At 40.3% G+C, this 20,588-nt stretch overlaps 1 protein-coding gene across 5 annotated transcripts in view; it reads left to right on the top strand.

Moving 5' to 3' along the window:
- The window catches only part of cabin1 (calcineurin binding protein 1), an 89,466-nt gene that overhangs the window by 40,502 nt on the left and 28,376 nt on the right, over positions 1-20,588 (top strand). For all 5 annotated transcript variants that reach the window (XM_031892348.1, XM_031892340.1, XM_031892341.1 and 2 more), the window contains exons 28-29: positions 1,866-2,191; positions 14,718-14,831. In XM_031892348.1, coding sequence (XP_031748208.1) covers positions 1,866-2,191; positions 14,718-14,831 — 440 coding nt within the window. The remainder of the gene's footprint in view (positions 1-1,865; positions 2,192-14,717; positions 14,832-20,588) is intronic.

Raw genomic sequence — 20,588 nt, 5'->3', positions numbered from 1 at the left:
ACAGAGCTTCAGCTGAACAGGTCTGCAGGGCCGCTATTTGGTCCTCCATTCATTCCTTCACCAAATTCTACCAATTCGAGGTCTTCGCAGCAACTGACGCGCACTTCGGTAGAAAGGTGCTACAGGCGGCAATCAATTAGTCCTCCTATTACCTATCAGTCCGCTTCTCCCACCCTGAAATCAAGGGAAGCTTTGGTATGTCCCCATGGTCCCTGTGTCCCACAGACACCTGCAAGAGAAAAGGAGATTTTGTGATACTCACCGTTAAATCCTTTTCTCTCAGGGCGTCTGTGGGACACAGGGCTTCCCCCCCTGGAAGCGGATAAAACTTCTGAACTTCCCTCTGCCTACATGTATATAGTTATTAAGTTGATCGTTACCTTATGGTTCTTTGTGACAAAACTGGCTTAGGCAGGAAGTACGTGGGGGTATAGTAGCAGGGAGGAGGGGTTAGTTCTCTTCTTCCTCTTCTAGTGTCCTGCCTCCTGCTGGTACCTACTATACCCCATGGTCCCTGTGTCCCACAGACGCCCTGAGAGAAAAGGATTTAATGGTGAGTATCACAAAATCTCCTTTTCACAGACAATTTGGGCTCAGTATCTGAAACGACGACACTGTAGGAAACACACAAGGCCATGATACGGGGCAAAGATATACAATTGGGTACTCCGTGTAAAAAGCAACTGCACAGAGTGAAAGAAACCTTGACTAAGGAACTTAATACCTTGACAGATCAACAATTTGACAATCCTGACATTGATTTAAGACCCAAAATAGATCATATTTATGCTGACCTAGACCTAGCATTTACACACAAAGTTGAAAAGAAGCTTCGATGGAGGCAACAAATCTTTTAACACGTGACTACTCCTGTTAATTTATAAGTCCATAACACACCTGTTAATGCCATACTATTAAAGCTTGACATCCGAAAATGTGTTGCAACTCAACGTAAAGTACTTACCAACATTTTCCTTGCAGCAGGGCAAACTATTGCCAAGGCATGGAAAACAAAAACAATACCATTTCCAGCATTCAAATGGTATACTGGTTTATGATGAATGAAAAGCTAACTAGTTTTCTTCTTAATAAACTTGATACATTTTTGAAAACCTGGGGCCTCTGGATGCAATATAGACACCTGGGTCCATCATCTAATATTTTGCTTTCGATATGATTAAACTTGAGAACCACATTCTGTGTTGTCTTATCCAGCCCCATTCTAAGCAAACTTTTAGATCCGATACATCTAATAAAAATGATTGGGGGAAAAAAAAAAAAGTCAGTAGTCGGCCATTTTTTCCTTGACTGCCAGAATATGTTATTTAGTAAGAACTTGTGGATTCTTTAGGTATTGAAACACCCATTTGTGACAACATAGTGTGTACCAAGGTTGATATTTTGTCATATTTTCTATAACTGTACCTTGCTGCTTTTATAATCTATCCCACTTATATACAGATACATATGTTTATTGTATCAGATCTGCACATTCAACCACAGGGCTGTGTTAAAATACATTTTTATTTATTTTTTTTAATAAACAAAACCTATTTTCTGTTTTCCTGAGCATGTACTTGGTACTAGAAACATGCAAAAGGAAGAAGACAGTGCTTTATGTAGACCATTTATAGAGGTTATGTTTCATAACCAAACGCAACTGACAAAAAGACAACTCTGTGATTGTGTGCCATTATTATTATGGCAGTTGGTAAGAAGTTAGGATCTGGGTGATTCTTGGTAACCAAAAAAAAAAGGAGTAGTGCTATTTCTAAATTTAGTAAGAAGACAGAAACCAATGACATGGATACTTTTTAATATAATGAGTAGTACTGTAAAATACTAATGCATTGCATAACTTGCAGGAAAAACTGAAGAGCACATGGATAACCCTGACAGTTCTAGCACAACAGAGTTGAAAATGCACCATGAATCATATATCTCCGTTACATGTACAACTCCAGTCAGGAACCTGCCCCCTCCTTTTCTAACGGGAGATAAGAAGAAGCCAGAATCTTTAGGGGATGTGTCAGAGTATCCCCAAACACTTCCTGAAGGATTAGAAGAGCAGCGCAAAGTTCTGATCGAGCAGTGCATCAACTCCTTCAAGTTGTGTCTGAGCCGCTTTCCTCAGCATTACAAGAGTTTGTACAGGTTAGCTTACCTGTATATCCACAGCAACACTCACCAGGTAAGTGATATATATGGTACATTTTTATAGACTTTTTTTTCCTTGGACATTTCATTAAAATAATCCAGTATTTGCTGTAAGTTTGTGGTGTGCATTACTTACTTTCCTTCATATAGATCCTGTCCTCTCAGTTATAATGCAATTAATATACTTGGGCAGTAGAGTGACAGCCAAACTTTATTGAATAGTTTTACATTTCTCTCATGTCTAGTGGAACACAGGGACCATGGGGTTAAAGGCCCCTCCCTATTTATTATGTTGGGTTGAAAAACCCAACTTACTGTTCTTCGACTTCAGCTTATTCTTCTGCTTCTTCTTAGCGCCCCCCATATTTTAAACTCTACTCCTCCTACAGTTTTAGGGGTACAACACCCAAACTCTCTACACTTCTTCGCCCTATAGCAGAGCAGGTTGCTTGTGCTTTTCTAAGCGATCCCGCCCCCCGTCTTTTTGTGGCGCTGCTCTGAACACCCCAATTTTCTCATTGACTTTGACAGGGAAGATTTTCAAACTGCTGTCACTTTTACAGCTTTGAAGCTACACCCCCCAAACTTGAATAACATAATAATGGGGTCACCCCGAATGAAACAGCGGCATTTGTTGGATGACCCGAAAGTGGAAGGGGCCAACAACGGCCAATCAAATTTCAAATTAAAATTGAAACTGCTGCCAATCTTACAGCTACACTTCCCAATCGTAAATCACATAGTCATGGGGTCAGCCTGAATGAAAATATGATGATTGTTCGATGCCTAAATGTGGGCGGAGCTGTGATCAGCCAGTCAGATTTTACATTTTGACTTGGTGGAAATTCAACCTGCTGCCATTCTCACAGTAATAAAACCAGGGTCTCAAAATGTTGCAGGGTTAGGCACCAGTTAACTGCAGTTCAAGGTTATGAAAAGTGGGCGGAGCCACTAATAGCCAATCAGATTTCACCTATTGTATTTTATTGGTTTGATGCCAGGGTTCCCAAACTTTGCACAGTCCGTCACTGGGTGACTTCGTACCGCCAAAAGCCAATCACATTTCTTTCATTGTTTTCAGTGGGGAAAATTTAACTGTTGCCATTCTCACATGTTTAATGTCAGAGTCCCCAAACTTTGCACAGTTTGCCACTGGATGACTATGTTCCAAGTTTAGAAAAGTGGGCGAGGTCAGCAACAGCTAAACAGATTTCACCTATAGACTTCATATGTTTAAATTTAAACTGCTGCCATTCTTTAAATATTAATACTAGCAGAGCTAGTCACCAGGTAACTGCGGTTCAGGGTTAGAAAAAGTGTTTGGAGCCACCAACAGCCAATCAGATTTTAAATATTGATTTTCAATGGGGAAATTCAACCTGCTGCCATTCTCACAGTATTACACCAGGGTCATTAGGTGACTGCATTTTTAGGGTTTAAAAAGTGGGTGGAGCCACCAACAGCCAATCAGACTTCACCTATTGATTTGTTTTGGTTTAAATTTAAAATGCTGCCTTTCTCACACTATTTATGTCTGGGTTCCCAAACTTTGCACAGTCAGTCACTGGCTGACTACATATTCAGGGTTAGAACAAGTGGGCGGAGCCACCAACAGCCAATTCATTTCCACCCATTAAATTTCATTGGTTTATATTTAAACTGATGCCATTATTTAAATTGTTAATTCCAGAGTTAGTCACTGGGTATTTGCTGTTAGAAGTAAGTGGGCAGAACCACCAACAAAATGCAGTCAGTCTCACAATTTTTATTTTGCAAAGTTGGTCACTTGGGGACTGCTGTTCAAAAATTCTGTCATTCTCACACTATTTATGCCAGGGTGCCCACTCTTTGTCACCGGGTGACTTTGACTCAAGGTTAGAAAAAGTGGGCACACCCACCAACCACCAATCACAATTTACCTATTGACTTTTATTGGTTTAAATTTAAACTGCTGCTGTTCTTTAACTATTAATCCTAGGGTCCCTAAACTTTGCAGAGTTAGTCACTGGGTAACTGCAGTTCCAGGTTAGAAAAAGGGGGCGGAGCCACCAACCGTTAATCAGATGTCCCTCGTTGACTTTCAGTGGGGAAATTTAAATTGCTGCCATTCAGACTCTAACTTTGCACAGTGGTTTTTAATATATAATTGTGGTCCAATGTTAGAAAAACTGGGCAGAGCCAACAACAGATCAGATTTCATTCAATGACTTCACATTTTTCAACCAAACATGAAGTTTTTTCTCAAACTTCCCTTTCTAGTTAACTTTATTAACTATATGTTAATAAAGTGCCAACATATTTTGCAGTACTGTACAATACATGGGTTTATACATTGGACATACAGAATTACATACAAAGCAACCAATAACCGATACAAAAGCTAAAGAGCGCGCTGCTCAGAAGAGCTTGCAATCTATAAGAGAAGGGGCTGAGACACAGGGGTGTGAGAATGGGCAAGATTAGAATTAAGCAAGGTGAATGATGTAGCACAGGGTATTACTTTAATGAGGGTAAGCTTCTCTTAATAATTTTTTTTTAAGAGATCTTTTAAAGGAAGAAAGATTGGGAGAAAGTCAGACAGAACATTTGAGATAATTTCAGAGAAGAGAAGGGCACCCCTTGCAAAATCTTGAATGCGAGTGTGTGAGGAGGGAATGAGAGAGGAATTGAGAAGTAGGTCAGTAGAGAAGCATAACAAGCGGGTTGGTTGGTACCTAGAGATAAGATCAGAGAAGTAGGGGAGTTCTAACCTGCTTTGAATGTGAGAGTCATTAGTTTGAATTCTATCCTGGATGGTAGTGGAAGCCAGTGCAGGGATTGGCAGAGTGACATGGCTGAGGATGAGTGGTTGCTGGGATGTATGCGCATGGCAGCAATATTCATTATGGAATGGAGAGGTGACTGAAGAGAAAGGTCAATTAATAGAGAGTTACAGTAGTTTTGTGAGTAAATATGACATTTGGCAGCATCTTGGGTGATAAATGATCGTATTTTTGCAATATTTCTTAGGTGAAAGTGATATGATTTGATAAATGACTGGATATGAGGAGGACAGGGCAGAATCAAGGATAAATGATCCACCTCTAGAAAGTTCAATGGGAAGGGCTGTAATGATTGAATTTTACTTAAATGCAGGGCAGCACAGCAAATTGCATTTATTAGAAGTGTCTCTGACTTATGAAATTATCTGGTATCCTTGTGGAGATATCTAACGCGTTTGGCAAGGTCACCAAATTAGTGGATATTGTCCCAGATATGCCCACCTTGGGTTGGCAATATCATGCTAATGCGATTGTTTTGCCCTAGGTAAAGTTTAAGCAGTAAAGTATTAATGTAACACTGTTTTGTAGTACTTGCAAGACCACTATAAAAGTCAGATGAAAAACAGATTTGTGCCTGGAGTTTAAACTAGCTGGTGTTCAGTATTTACAGAAGGACTCAGGGGACAATATGCATGTTCTTAAGATTACAATAGCATAAAAGAGAATTCAAACTTAAAGGGATCTATCGTGAAAATCAAAATTTAAACAGATGTTGGCTTCTTGGTAGGTGTACAACCTTTTGGGGGCTTCCTTTCATAGCAGATGTATTTGAGCTAACTCAAATAACTCCAAACAAAAAAAACTCCAACACAAATCCTGCATGTAGAGAGAAAGTATTTCTGTCAGAGCTAGATATTTTTAAAAAGTGAGCTTAAATATATCTTCTGGACCACATGTGTCAAACACAAGGCCCAGGGGCCGAATACGGCACTTCTGGCTGTTTTATTTGGCCCCTGTTGACTGTGCCTGACTGTGCAGCACCATTCGCCTGACTGCACCTGACAGTATCTTAATAAAAAATTTGGCCTGTGTTTTAGATTTCGGCCCCCTTGAGCACACTGAGCCCAGAGCACACTGAGCATGTGCAGGAGCCATGCTATTTTCCTGTGTCACTCTTGGTTGGGGCCAGTGGGATTCTACCAAAGGTACAATAAGTGGGTTACATACATTGGACATACAGAGTAACATATAAAGCAATCAATAACCGATACAAGAGGTGAGGAGAGCCCTGCCCAAAAGAGCTTACAATCAACAAGGAGAAAGGGTTGAGACACAAGGTGTGGGAATGGGCAAGATCAGAGTTGTGAGAGGTGTGGCACAGGGTATTGCTAAACTAGATTAGGGTAAGCTTCTCTGAATAAATGTGTTTTTAGAGATCTCTGGAGAGATTGGGAGAAAGTCTGATAGTTTGTGGGAGCGAATTCCAGAGAAGGGGGGCAGCCCTTGCAAAGTCTTGAATGCGAGTGTGTGAGGAAGTAATGAGAGGAGTTGAGGAGCAGGTCAGTAGAGGAGCGTAACAAGCGGGTTGGTTGGTACCTAGAGATAAGTTCAGAGATGTAGGGTGGGGCAGAGTTATGAACTGCTTTAAATGTTAGAGTCATTAGTTTGAATTTTATCCTGGATGGTAGGGGAGCCAGTGCAGGGATTGGCAGAGTGGCATGGCAGAGGAGGAGCGGTTGGAGAGGTGTGTCAGCCTGGCAGCAGTATTCATTATGGACTGGAGAGGGGACAGTCTTTGGAGGGAAAGGCCAATTAAGAGGGAGTTACAGTAGTCCAGGCGAGATATTATAAGAGAGTGAATAAGAATTTTGGCAGCATCTTGGGTGATAAATGATCGGATTTTGGAGATATTTCTTAGGTGAAAGTGACATGATTTGATAAGTGATTGGATATGAGGAGTGAAGGACAGGGCAGAATCAAGGATAACCCCAAGGCACCGGGCCTGGGAATATGGTGTGATGGTAGAATTGTTAACCGTTATAGTAACCTCGGGAATAATGTGGGCGTTGGATGGGGGAAAGAGAACCAGTTCAGTCTTAGAGAGGTTTAGTTTAAGGTAACTTTGGGACATCCAAGTGGAGGTAGCGGACAGGCAGGAAGAGACGCGAGTTAAAAGCTCTGGGTTGAGATCAGGAGAGGAAAGATAGATCTGAGGATCGCTCTGCCCCCAATCCAGCCTGATCAACGCAACTGAAAAGGATCCTTTTACTGTGTCGGGGTGTCACTCGGGTAAGTACTGCTCAGCTGGGGTGCCCTTGGGGGGCTTTTCACTAGCTGCATTTAGAAATACTGACACATTCCTATGGATTCAGTGTCCCTTTAATTTCCCTAAAAATAACATTCAGGACAAACAGGCATTTTAGGAAAACCAGGCTAAAATTTTACTGGGAAAGGCTTCTATTAAAATGCATTATAAATTTGTGGGCCCACAAAAAAGGGGTAAAATTCAGGAAAACTTAAAATGCAGGAATGTAAAGTTAAAGTTTTTACTTCACTGAAGATGTGTCTTTGAGGATTCCCCCCTACAATTCAATAATTGTTGGAACCCCTGACTAAATTAGAAAAAATATGCTCTTGGCAATATTTTCTTCAACCTTCCATTTTCGTTTTATATTGTTTTGTTACTAACCAAAAGTACATATTGTGGCACGTTCCTCCCTGTTAGACTTACTGTAATAGTAGAGAACATATGCGTTTGTTAGCTGATGTTTCCACGGTTTGGTTTCTCTCGTTTATGTACAATAGCAAGCCTGTAATGATTCATCTTGAGCATGGGATGGCAGACCCGTGGGAACAGAGCTGTCTTCCTACAGGCCCTTCCACATAGGAATTAATATTTTCATAGCCCACGCACTACAGTCACCAGCAGCTCCCAGTGAGTTCAGGAGCAAGAATAATTTACCTCTTAAAGGGAGAGCAACATATGAAGTTGCTGTTAATTACATATTTTTTTGGTTCTTTTTTTTTTTTTTATAGATTTATGTGTATATAAAGTTCGAATATATATATAATTTCCTGTACAGGCTGAGAAAAATGGATCATCTGCAAGGTGTGACTTTGCCCTTAGCTCATAAATGTTCTCCTCATTTTAAAAGTGTTTAATATTTATAAGGTTAATAGCTCTTTATAACAATTTTTGCTGGTTAGCTTGATATTATCCTTTTTAGATATGTATTTTATATTAACACACATTTACAATAAGTAGATATTAACACACATTTACAATAAGTAGACCCTCTCTTTACTTGTCAGTTAAACAGTTGGAATCATGGGAAGGAAACCAAGTTTTGCTTCGAAAATGTTAACTTTCATTGTACACCCATTTTGGCTGAATCTCACTATGGGTAACGCCCCATGAGGCGGATTGTTAGGCTGCATATAAGCGCAGGCTGACAATCCACCCATACACTTGAAAAATTTTATTGTTATAAATAAGTTTATTCTTACATAAGGACAGTACTATGAAAAGTAATCCACATCAACTATGCAGCTACTACAGATTCATAAACCTAAAGCAGTGCTTTCCAACTTCTGTGATGCCGAGGGCCGGAATTTCTCTAGCATACATGGTGAAGGGCCGGTAATGGAAGCCAGTTTTGACCATGCCCCTTTTTTAAACCACACCCATGTTATCACAATGGTGGTAGTGCAGCAAAAACCCAAATGCTTGGTCCTCACTGCGGGGATATCAACTATCATTCATATGTAAAAGAATTATATTAGGGCATATTAAGATACATCCTTAAATCCATATGCAGCCTCCTCCCCTGTGGAGCACAGCAACCCCAAGCACATAATTACACAGCATAGGGCAGGCAGAGTATGGCACACAGAGGCAGTACTCTGCCTGTCCTATGCTGCCTGTGTGTGCCGTACTCTGCTTGCCCTACCCTGCCTGTGTGCCATACTCTGCCTGCCCTATGCTTCCTGTGTGTACCATACTCTGCCTGCCCCACACTGCCTGTGTGTGCCATACTCTGCCTAAGGATAAATGCAGTATAATTGAAAGCACAGTGAGGATGGTTTGCTAACATAAGTTAAATTGCAATAATGTAGTTGCTGATAGCAGTCAATTCAGTCTTTGTTCCCCATGTACCCATATAAGTGCTATTGTGTCCATGTGGTCTTGAAAAAAGTCTGTTTACACTGTTTTTCATTTTTTTTTCTAGTATGTCTGTCTGTCTGGGCACAGCTCAACTGTGTGTGTCTAGGCACTGTGTGTTTTATTTGGATGCTTGCAATAGGAATAGCTTGGCAGTCACATTGTACATAGTTTATTATTTCAAGCTGCTTTGTTTTGGTAACAGAATATGTCACCAAGTGAGCAGTCTGGATTCTTTTCAAGGAACCCTGTTTGTTTGCCTCTCCACCTCCCTATTCCTTACTGCAGCTCTCCACCACCTACCCTCTCTCCCCTTTTGCACATATATAAAACCTTTCATCGAAATAAACTATTTTCATAAAACTATACTTTTTTTAGTACTATTTACCATTGGGTAATCCTGAATAGAAAAAGTACTAAGGCCCGGAATCATATGATTCACAGTGTACACGAACAAACCAAGGGCACACACATACAGTGGTGTGAAAAACTATTTGCCCCCTTCCTGATTTCTTATTCTTTTGCATGTTTGTCACACTTAAATGTTTCTGCTCATCAAAAACCATTAACTATTAGTCAAAGATAACATAATTGAACACAAAATGCAGTTTTTTAATGAAGGTTTACGTTATTAAGGGAGAAAAAAAACTCCAAATCTACATGGCCCTGTGTGAAAAAGTGATTGCCCCCTTGTTAAAAAATAACTTAACTGTGGTTTATCACACCTGAGTTCAATTTCTGTAGTCACCCCCAGGCCTGATTACTGCCACACCTGTTTCAATCAAGAAATCACTTAAATAGGAGCTACCTGACACAGAGAAGTAGACCAAAAGCACCTCAAAAGCTAGACATCATGCCAAGATCCAAAGAAATTCAGGAACAAATGAGAACAAAAGTAATTGAGATCTATCAGTCTGGTAAAGGTTATAAAGCCATTTCTAAAGCTTTGGGACTCCAGTGAACCACAGTGAGAGCCAAAAACATGGAACAGTGGTGAACCTTCCCAGGAGTGGCCGGCCGACCAAAATTACCCCAAGAGCGCAGAGACAACTCATCCGAGAGGCCACAAAAGACCCCAGGACAACATCTAAAGAACTGCAGGCCTCACTTGCCTCAATTAAGGTCAGTGTTCACGACTCCACCATAAGAAAGAGACTGGGCAAAAACGGCCTGCATGTCAGATTTCCAAGGCGCAAACCACTTTTAAGCAAAAAGAACATTAAGGCGCGTCTCAATTTTGCTAAAAAACATCTCAATGATTGCCAAGACTTTTGGGAAAATACCTTGTGGACCGACGAGACAGAAGTTGAACTTACATCTGGTGTAAAAGTAACACAGCATTTCAGAAAAAGAACATCATACCAACAGTAAAATATGGTGGTGGTAGTGTGATGGTCTGGGGTTGTTTTGCTGCTTCAGGACCTGGAAGGCTTGCTGTGATAGATGGAACCATGAATTCTACTGTCTACCAAAAAAACCTGAAGGAGAATGTCCGGCCATCTGTTCGTCAACTCAAGCTGAAGCGATCTTGGGTGCTGCAGCAGGACAATGACCCAAAACACACCAGCAAATCCACCTCTGAATGGCTGATGAAAAACAAAATGAAGACTTTGGAGTGGCCTAGTCAAAGTCCTGACCTGAATCCTGTTGAGATGTTGTGGCATGACCTTAAAAAGGCGGTTCATGCTAGAAAACCCTCAAATAAAGCTGAATTACAACAATTCTGCAAAGATGAGTGGGCCAAAATTCCTCCAGAGCGCTGTAAAAGACTTGTTGCAAGTTATCGCAAATGCTTGATTGCAGTTATTGCTGCTAAGGGTGGCCCAACCAGTTATTAGGTTCAGGGGGCAATTACTTTTTCACACAGGGCCATGTAGGTTTGGATTTTTTTTCTCCCTAAATAATAAAAACCCTCATTTAAAAACTGCATTTTGTGTTTACTTGTGTTATCTTTGACTAATAGTTAAATGTGTTTGATGATCAGAAACATTTTGTGTGACAAACATGCAAAAGAATTAGAAATCAGGAAGGGGGCAAATAGTTTTTCACACCACTGTACATGTTAGGTCAATTAATGGACAAAGTTCTGTCTTTTGCTCCCACACTTCTTCCTGTTACAGTTAGAGCTGCATTATTTCCTGTCAGGTGATCTCTGAGGGGGCACACAGCCCATCACTAAATGATGGCTCAGGCAAAAGATATATATATATATGTATTCCACTTTGGCGAGATTCATTAATAGGCCAATTACTATGATATACACTATCTATTGGTAAAGTATTCATTCTGGTACTATAGTTTACATAGCAAATAATTCACTCTACCATTTGACAATTTATTCTCGAACCAACAAATGTATTTTTTTAAGTGTATTATCAGTGTGTAGGCACCATCTCAGTGCATTGTGCCTGAGACTGAGCTTTCAGAAAGATGTATGTATGTATGTATGTATGTATATCTTTATTTATAAAGCGCTACTTATGTACGCAGCGCTGTACAGTAGAATTCATTAATACAGACAGGGGGGTTAAAGATAATGGATAAATACAAAGTACAACAATAAGTACAATAAATACAAAGTGCAGTTGCAATAAGAGTCAGAAACACAAGATGAAGGAGGTCCCTGCCCCGTAGAGCTTACAATCTATATGGGAGGGGTAACTAACAGACACAAATAGGCAAATATAAGTGCTATAGGTCACAGTGGGTGACATTACAGTATAAGATCCAGCACTACACATTAGAACTGCTTTCAGGTAACCTTGTTTCTCCTACTCCCATGTAACTGGAGGAGTCCCAAGCCTGACATGGATTTCTTACTATTGAGTGCTATTCTGATATCTACTGGGAGCTGCTATCTTGCTCCCTTCCCATTGTTCTGCTGATTTGCTGCTGGGAGTGGGTGATATCACTCCAACTTGCAGCTCAGCAGTAAATTGTGACTGAAGTTTATCAGAACACAGGTCACATGGCTATGACACCCTGGGAAATAAAGAATATGGCTAGCCCCATGTGGTATTTCAAAATTAAATATAAAAGAAAGTGTTTGCGTTTTTAAAAAGACAGATTGCAATGCAGGATTCTGCTTGAGAAGCTCTATTAACTGATGGGTTTTGAAAAAAAAAAACAGATTTTCCCATGGCAGTATTCCTTTAAAGGAGCAGTTCAGTGTAAAAATGAAACTGGGTAAAATAGATAGACACAATAAAAAAAAGTTTTCAATATAGTTAGTTAGGCAAAAATGTCATCTATAAGGGCTGGAGTGGGCAGATGTCTTACATAATGGCCAGAACTCTACTTCCTCCTTTACGGCTCTCTAAGCGGTTAGTAGTCAGTAACCAATCAGTGCCTTGGGGGGGGCCCACGTGGGACATAACTGTTCAGTTAGTTTGCATTTGAATCTGACCTGTCTGCTCACAAACTAACTGAACAATTATGTCCCATGTGGTTCCTCTGACCTAAAGTCACTGACTAACCAAAAGCTTAGAGAGCTGAAAGCAGGAAGTAAAGTTCTGGCTATTATGTAAGACATCTGTCAACTCCAGCCTTTATAGATTACATTTTTTTCAAACTAACTATTTTGCAAATATTGTTTATTTTACCCAGTTTCATTTTTATACTGAACTGCTCCTTTAAGAATATAACAGCAGAAAAACCTCAATAAACTGTATTTAAACTTAGGAGGCAAAAATTTTTTATCCTCTTTAATCAATGCCACAACAATATCCAAGGTCTTCTGCGCACAGCTGTATAAGAGCATGTGTTTGCTTGTTTGTATAATGCCAAAACACCATAGATAAATGCAAAATACTTGCCTTGTGTGAAATTTATAGATACATATGAGGAACAAGTGTGGGTTTGAGCACACTGGGGAGAGCTGAAGTAAAACCCCCTTTATACTGAAGAGCTTGAAGCGTACATTTGGCATGTATTGGTATGGTTGGGAAGGTGTTGATTAAATGAGTAAGAAGGGTGAATAATTGGCTAAGGCAGCTATAATGGTAGCATTACAGTCAACAATATTTTAAAATGATGCAAAACTACTTATACAGGTGTAAGACCTGTTATCTAGAATGCCTGGGAGCTGGAGTCCTCCAGATAAGAGGTCTTCCATAATTTGGATCACCAAACCTTAAGTCTACTAAAACAAAATTTGAATATTACATGAACTCAATAGTAATGTTTAGCCACCAATAAGGATTAATTATATCTTAGTTAGGATCATGTAGCTGAACTTATTTGATTGAAATGGAGTCTCTGGGAGATGGTCTTCTCGTAATTCAGTGCTTTTTGGATAATGGATCCCATACCTGCATATTTATTGCACTAAGCATTCTCAGTACAGTTGTACATAGATTTAAATAAATAAATAAACCCTGCACACCAGAAAAAGATCTTTCAGGGAGGTACCCTAGTTAAAAAAACAAAAACATTTTTATTTATCAGGTCATTATATAGCAAGAATATTGCATTTATAAAAAAAATACCGTAATATCCATCAATAAATAAATCAATACATGCCACCCAATGAAAAAACTGAAAAAGGATATGAAGGCAGATACTCTGGATGAGAGAATACGTTTCGGCTCAAACGCCTTTGTCAAGGGAGTGAGTTCCCTTGACAAAGGCGTTTGAGCCGAAACATGCTGAAATGCTTGTTACACAGGGTTTTGCTGAAATAAAGTTACTTACTGAAAAATAAATGTTACTTATACATTTATAAGTGATAGAAATCTTGTTTCCTTTAGTCTTACAATCACAGCAAGCAGGAAGGCACCATTTTATGAACAGTTATTGAAGCAAGCTTTGCATTATCCCAAAAGCTTGTTTATGTGCCAGAATGGGGGGACCTGTCGCCCATGTCAATGCACAGGATACACAATAATAGACAATGAGAAGGGGGGGGGGGGCAATGTGAGGTGTGCATCTAGAAAGTACAGAAAAGAAAGTAATTCCCTGCCCCGTCTTTATGTCTGAGGCATAGAGCAATATGTGATTCAGATTTTTAAATATGTTTATAACAGGTATGAATGTTTTTAAAAATAAAGAATTTTGGTTTAACATGTAATTTGAAAATGACTTTTATTATACAGTCTTTTATGTGTGGGTGACAGGTCTCCTTTAACAAAAGCATAAAAGTGGAATTAGATGCTATTATGTTAATTATTATTGTGGGGTTTAAGACACAATGAGGAGTAAATGGTAGCCCGTATTACCCGAGGGAAGCATAGATGAGGAATAAATACAGATGGGAGGGAGCGGGAGGTGAAGAAGAGGAATTGGTACTGTATGTAGATGTAGGGAGAGCTGGAGAGATGCTGTGACTCAGACAGGATGCTTTTAAATGTAAAAGAAAAAAAAGGTAGGGGGACTATGAAGCATCAGTGTGTATCATAATCCCAGTACATTCTGACACCCCTGATTTGGGAAAAAAATAATATTGGGTTTCTGTTCCAAATATCTGAATTATAAACACGCTTACTCATTGATTACTCATGCATATAATGTTTGTAGGTAATGTGTATACATTGTATTGTGTTATCCCACAGTATTGCTGGATATGTTGATGCTGGATGAAATCAAGGTATAAGAGCATAACCAATATCTCGCCTTCCTTCTGCTTGTTGTCTCCTTAGAACCTGCAGTGGGCCAGAGATGTGTTGCTAGGCAGCAGTATCCCGTGGCAGCAGCTGAAGCACATGCCAGCACAGGGACTCTTCTATGAGAGGAACAAGACCAATTTCTTCAATGTAAGTTGTAGTCTGTGACAAAGGTCAGGCTGGGGTGTCACGCTTGTTAGAAAGTGCTTGCTAGAATCTCTGTGCAGGGAGAAAGAAGCCTAGGTGCTCAATACTTTTCGGCAGTCTAAAAGGCATTGAAAATCTTGGGCTAATAAATTCAGATAATAAATGAGCAGATTAATCAGGGCTAGAAATAAAATTAAACATTGGTTCTATCTTTCAAACCTTGTTCTTTATTTACTTAAATAAGCTTAAACAAATAGGCTTTTCCCATTATGTAAACACTAAAACTTATTAGGAATTCCCTTATAAAAACTGAATAACCTCAGTAGCAATCTCCTACATACAAGGTTTTGCATGATCTGTCCAAAGTTTAGTATAGAGATCCCTTCCTCAAATCAAGGTTCTCCCATTTAGAGATATGAATGGAAATCTTGAAGGGACATATGAACCTTGGTTATGATAACTTCCTTTATTATACTTGGCTATTTTATCTAATCGTGCGGTATATCACTACTTACATAGCTTTAATACTTTGTAGATTTCCATGACAGTACATAGAGCTCTATAAAGAACAGTATAGGTATAGGACCTGTTATCCAAAATGCTCAGGACCTGGGGTTTTCCCGATTAGGGGTCTTTTCATAATTTGAATCTCCATACCTAAAAAAAAAATTTTAAACATTAAATAAACCCAATATCCTATATGGATTCATGCTGCTTAGTTAGGATCAAGTACAAGGGACTGTACAGTTAAGAATAAAGTATTTTTAAATATCATAACTATTTGTGCTTAAAACACACTCAATAGGGGATGGTGTTCCTGTAATTTGAGATAAGGCCTTGCGTAGATGTATTCACAAGTGCAGGAATAAAGATGTGAGTCTGGGAACAACAGGTCAGGAAAAATTGATCTGGCTGGATTGTTTTTTTATTAGCTAGCCAAGAAAGCTGCATAGTGCATACACAACAGCAAATCTAGAGACTGGCCACTGCAAACACTATAGAACAGCCCCACCAACCCAGCAGTAGTAAACTACTTTTGTTTACATAAGTATTTAATCATAGTGTTTTTCCTTTCCATGGCTTTTAAGGTAAATCAGAAATATCTACATCTATATATACAACCACTAGATGGTGCAGCTAATAAAAAAAAAACCTTCCCAACTTAGCTTTTCCACCAACAAAACTCATTCAGTAGCTATTCTAAGTTATTGTATGAAAAAGATGTAGATAAACAGTTGAGTGCTTAAGTTTGCATACACCTATGCTAAAGTTGTTCATACACTTGTAAACTTTCGGTCTACAGGAAATTAAGATATTGTAAATCACAGCTGAAATAAACTGGTTTTTAAGGTATTATTTTAAAATGACCTCATATAGAAGTAAAATAGATAACCCTATTTGACTTATATGGCATGGAAACCCCACACACAAAAATGTAATCCGTGAACAGCCTCTTTGAAATCTTTCAATACCTGCCACACTGGTTGTCCAGAGATTAATAGTAAGGCTGCAACATCTCCTTAATCACTTAGATTTCCTTCTCCTGTAACCCACACGCACCCCCTCCCTCGGGAATTAGCTTTGATTTCTGGCTTGCCAGACATGCTCAGTTGTTCTAAGCTCAGATTACTAAACACACCCTCCAGTCTAGCAGCCAGTGAAGAGATGCCATTGTTTGTTCCCATAGAAACTCAGCTCTAGCTGTCTGTTTAAATTTTTTTCTCCTAACCTCCTCTCCTGAGCTCAGATCATACAAAGCAGAACTTTTAACAGCTCCAGATTTCAAATCCTTGCACCCCGAGGCCGCCCCACATTCGCACCCCTCACCCCCTGCCGTGCAGCCGCAAGCGTGGACTTTTCAACTCCCATACGGAGCATGGGAGCAAAATGTTAAATTTTCGTAGCGGCAGGGCAGCATGCCACCCTTCCGCAAAATCCGGGCCTGTATACAAAGCCTGACGCGTTTCAGACTTAACCAGCACTTAACCATAGGCTCAAAAGATAGCTGTACAAAGTCATTTGTACAGCTATAAATAAATGTTGTAAAACCCACTCAGTGTCTCCATGTGAGACACCTCACTATCCCTCTTTACATATCCCTCTTTAATCCCAAACCAAACCCGGTGTACAGTTCATCCCTATTTGTAAAGTCACATGACTTTTAAGCTTGGGTTCCATTCACCTGAACAGTAAGGAATTAGCTGATTCTGAATCCTGCAGAAAGTGATGGGATTTGGTCATATCCAAAACCAGATCCTGGATATCAGTGCTGTCCAACTTCTTTGGTACCGAGGGCCAGAATTTTTCTTGCCTACATCGTGGAGGGCCTATAAAGGAAGACCCTTTTTTAAACTGCGCCCATTTCAAACCACACCCATGTTATCACGTGAGCTTTTAAGACCACACCCACATTAATGGTGGTAGCACAGCAAAAACCCCAAATGGTTGGTGCTCACTGCTAGGTTCACCTCAGACAGGCAGCATGGGGCAGGCAGAGTATGGCACACACAGGCAGCATGGGACAGGCAGAGTATGGCACACACAGGCAGCATGGGACAGGCAGAGTATGGCACACACAGGCAGCATAGGGCAGGCAGAATATGGCACACACAGGCAGCCCAGGGCAGGCATAGTACTGTCTGTGTGTGCCATACTCTGCCTGCTCTATGCACATTTCTAAATATGTTGATAATGTAAACTGAATATATTTTGAGACCTTAATAGTGTCAAACAAACCTTTCCTTTACTTTATCATTTAATGTTTTTCTACAAAAGTGAATGTGACAGCTAGAGAAAAATAGACAGAAGAGGCTCATTTACTGAAATAAGTGTTAAGCTACACTTGGGCAGTTACCCAAAGCAATCAGTCTGCTCATTGCTTTGATTTTCTAACCCGCGCACAGAAAGCAAATTGCTGCTCGATTCCTGTAGGTCATGGCAGTGGTGCATATGAGCACCTATTTTAGAAATGTAAGGAGCCACACATACACACACAGTCAGTGTAAGCAATATGTCTTTGTGAGATATGGCATTTGGCATGCTGTATTTTTGTGATGTTTCTTTATAGAATTTAAGGATTAGGAAAATTGTACATGCAATGAAATGTTAATTTTCAAATGAGATATGAAGCAGTTGTCCATAGAAATATAAAGAATAAAATTGGATATGGGCTCAGCTACTCGGGTACATTCACGTTGTCCTGATGATGGCTTTTACAGGTATTTTTACAGTAGGTGGGGCAAAGGCTTTTCTGTAATTGCAACTGGTGGGCTGAATTGGATGGCAACACACCAGACAAATATATGAGCTACACTGAATGGAGACTGATACACTTTCGCTGACCACTAAGCTGCTATTTATAATAAGAGAATTTCCACTGCTCCAAACGACCATAAGAACGATGAATAAAATATATCTCTGCATGAATATGGCATTAAATCAGTGCCAGTGCTTTGCTCTGTATTTGGTTCCTTGCAGCTACATAAAATGGGAGCTCCTTTTACAGACTGAAATAAAATATAATTCTAAGCAACTGTCTAATATGCAGTGCCTATATAGTGTTCACCTACTTGAAGGTTTTTATGGTCAGTGATCATGAAACAATACTGTATCTCAGTGCTGTCCAACTGGCGGCCCCCTCTGTGTGGCCCCCCACCTGTCTGGCTGCTTTGATGGCTTACTCTTGTGTAAGCTTTAAATGGTATCAGTACTGTGATTTACTGCCCCCCCCTGCATGGTTCTCACCTCAGATTCAGGCTGTAATCAGGCTGTATTGTTTAAATATGTAATCCCCTGTGTTTTTCACACCTTTTAATCTCTGCATTGTTCACCCCCTGCAGTGTTCACACCTCAGGCTCAGGCTGTAATCACCCACATTGTTCCCCTGTTCACACCTCAGGAGCAGTAGAAACCCACAAATAATCCCTGCATACTACAAAAAGAACATATACTGAGGTGGTACTGCAATTAAAAAGTTTTTTAATATATAGTTATTGTGCAGACTGTAGGAGCAGTGCCAGCATTGTGTCACTGTAGGCTGCCTGTGTGTGCCATACACACAGGCAGCATAGGGCAAGCAGAGTATGGCACACACAGGCAGGGTAGGGAAGGCAGAGTATGGCACACACAGGCCAAGTTTGGCACAAACCAGCCAAGAATGGCACACACAGTGAAAGTATGGCACACGCAGGCAGGGTAGGGAAGGCAGAGTATGGCACACACAGGCAGGGTAGGGCAGGCAGAGTGTGGCACACACAGGCCAAGTTTGGCACAAACCAGCCAAGAATGGCACACACAGTGAAAGTATGGCACGCAGGCAGGGTAGGGCAGGCAGAGTATGGCACACACAGGCAGGGTAGGGAAGGCAGAGTATGGCACACACAAAGGCAGGGTAGGGCAGGCAGAGTATGGCACACAGGCAGGGTAGGGCAGGCAGAGTATGGCAGGTTTTTGCTGTACTACAACCATTAATATGGGTATGGTCATGTGATAACATGGGTGTGGTTTCAAGTGGGTGCAGTTTCAAAAAGGGGAGTGGTCAAAACTGGCTTCCATTATCGGCCCTCCACCACGTAGGTCGGAAAAATTTCGGCCCTCAGTACAACAGAAGTTGGACAGCACTGCTGTATCTAATTTGTTTTTTTTGTTTTTTTTACACTGATTGACGCTGATCAACAAAAAACCTTTTCCATGTCAAAGTAAATAAAGATCTCTGCAAAATGATTTAAATGAATTAAAATTCTTACTAATAACTAATTGCAAAAATATTCACCCCTTGAAGTCCCTTTTAAGTAGATGAACCTTTTAAAACAATTATAACCTTGACTCTGTGGATAGGTCTGCCTTGACTGTGTATCTGGGCACCAATTTTCTCCATTCCTCTTTGCAAAATTGCTCAAGCTCTGCCAGGTTACATGGGGATTTCTAGTGAATAGCTGTTTTTAAATCCAGCCACATATTATCTATTGGATTGAGATCTGGACTCTGTGTTGTGCAGTTTTGGCTTTTTACTTGGGGGGGGGGGCACTCTCACACAAAGCAGAATACAGATTTCTGAGGGGGGGTAGTGAAGAATAACTTCATGATTTTAAAACACATTTTGTAGTTGATTATATTTAAAAAGCATCTTATTTGCTTGAGATAAAGATTAGATTCAAATGTTTCTAACAACCCACGAAGTTCATGTCTAGAAAAGCCAAATTGCTTTATTTGAACCCTTTTGCCCTCAGCTTGCAATACAATTAACAAATATTTAAGAAAAAAGAGATATGGAAACCAGACTTCTTATTAGGGCTCTGGCACACGGGGAGATTAGTCGCCCGCGACAAATCTCCCCGAACTACCATCCCACCGGCGAACATGTAAGTCGCTGGTGGGATGGTACACGCTGCGCAGGCGATTTCTGCAAATCGCCGAAGTTGCCTCGTGAGGAATTTTCGTCGATTTGCCAAAATAGCGCCGCCGCGTGTGCCATCCCACCGGCGACTTACATTTTCGCCGGTGGGATGGCAATTGATGGCAACTCGGGGAGATTAGTCGCCTGCGAACAGGGAGATTTGTCGCGGGCGACTGATCTCCCCGTGTGCCAGAGCCCTTAAATATAACTAAATTAATTACAAATGTTAATTGCTTTTAAAGTTGTGTGTAAATGAAATTCCTATTAGATGCAGGATCTGTTTGTTTCTGTTCTTTATATTTCTCAGTTATTAATGTTGTAAGGCGGATGATTAAAGCTGATTAGGAAACCTAGAGGATATCTGA

This window comes from Xenopus tropicalis, chromosome 1 (assembly GCF_000004195.4).
Source record: "Xenopus tropicalis strain Nigerian chromosome 1, UCB_Xtro_10.0, whole genome shotgun sequence".
Lineage (NCBI taxonomy): Eukaryota > Metazoa > Chordata > Amphibia > Anura > Pipidae > Xenopus > Xenopus tropicalis.
The sequence above is the reverse complement of the archived record's forward strand: the minus strand, read 5'-3'. Positions and strand labels throughout refer to the sequence as shown.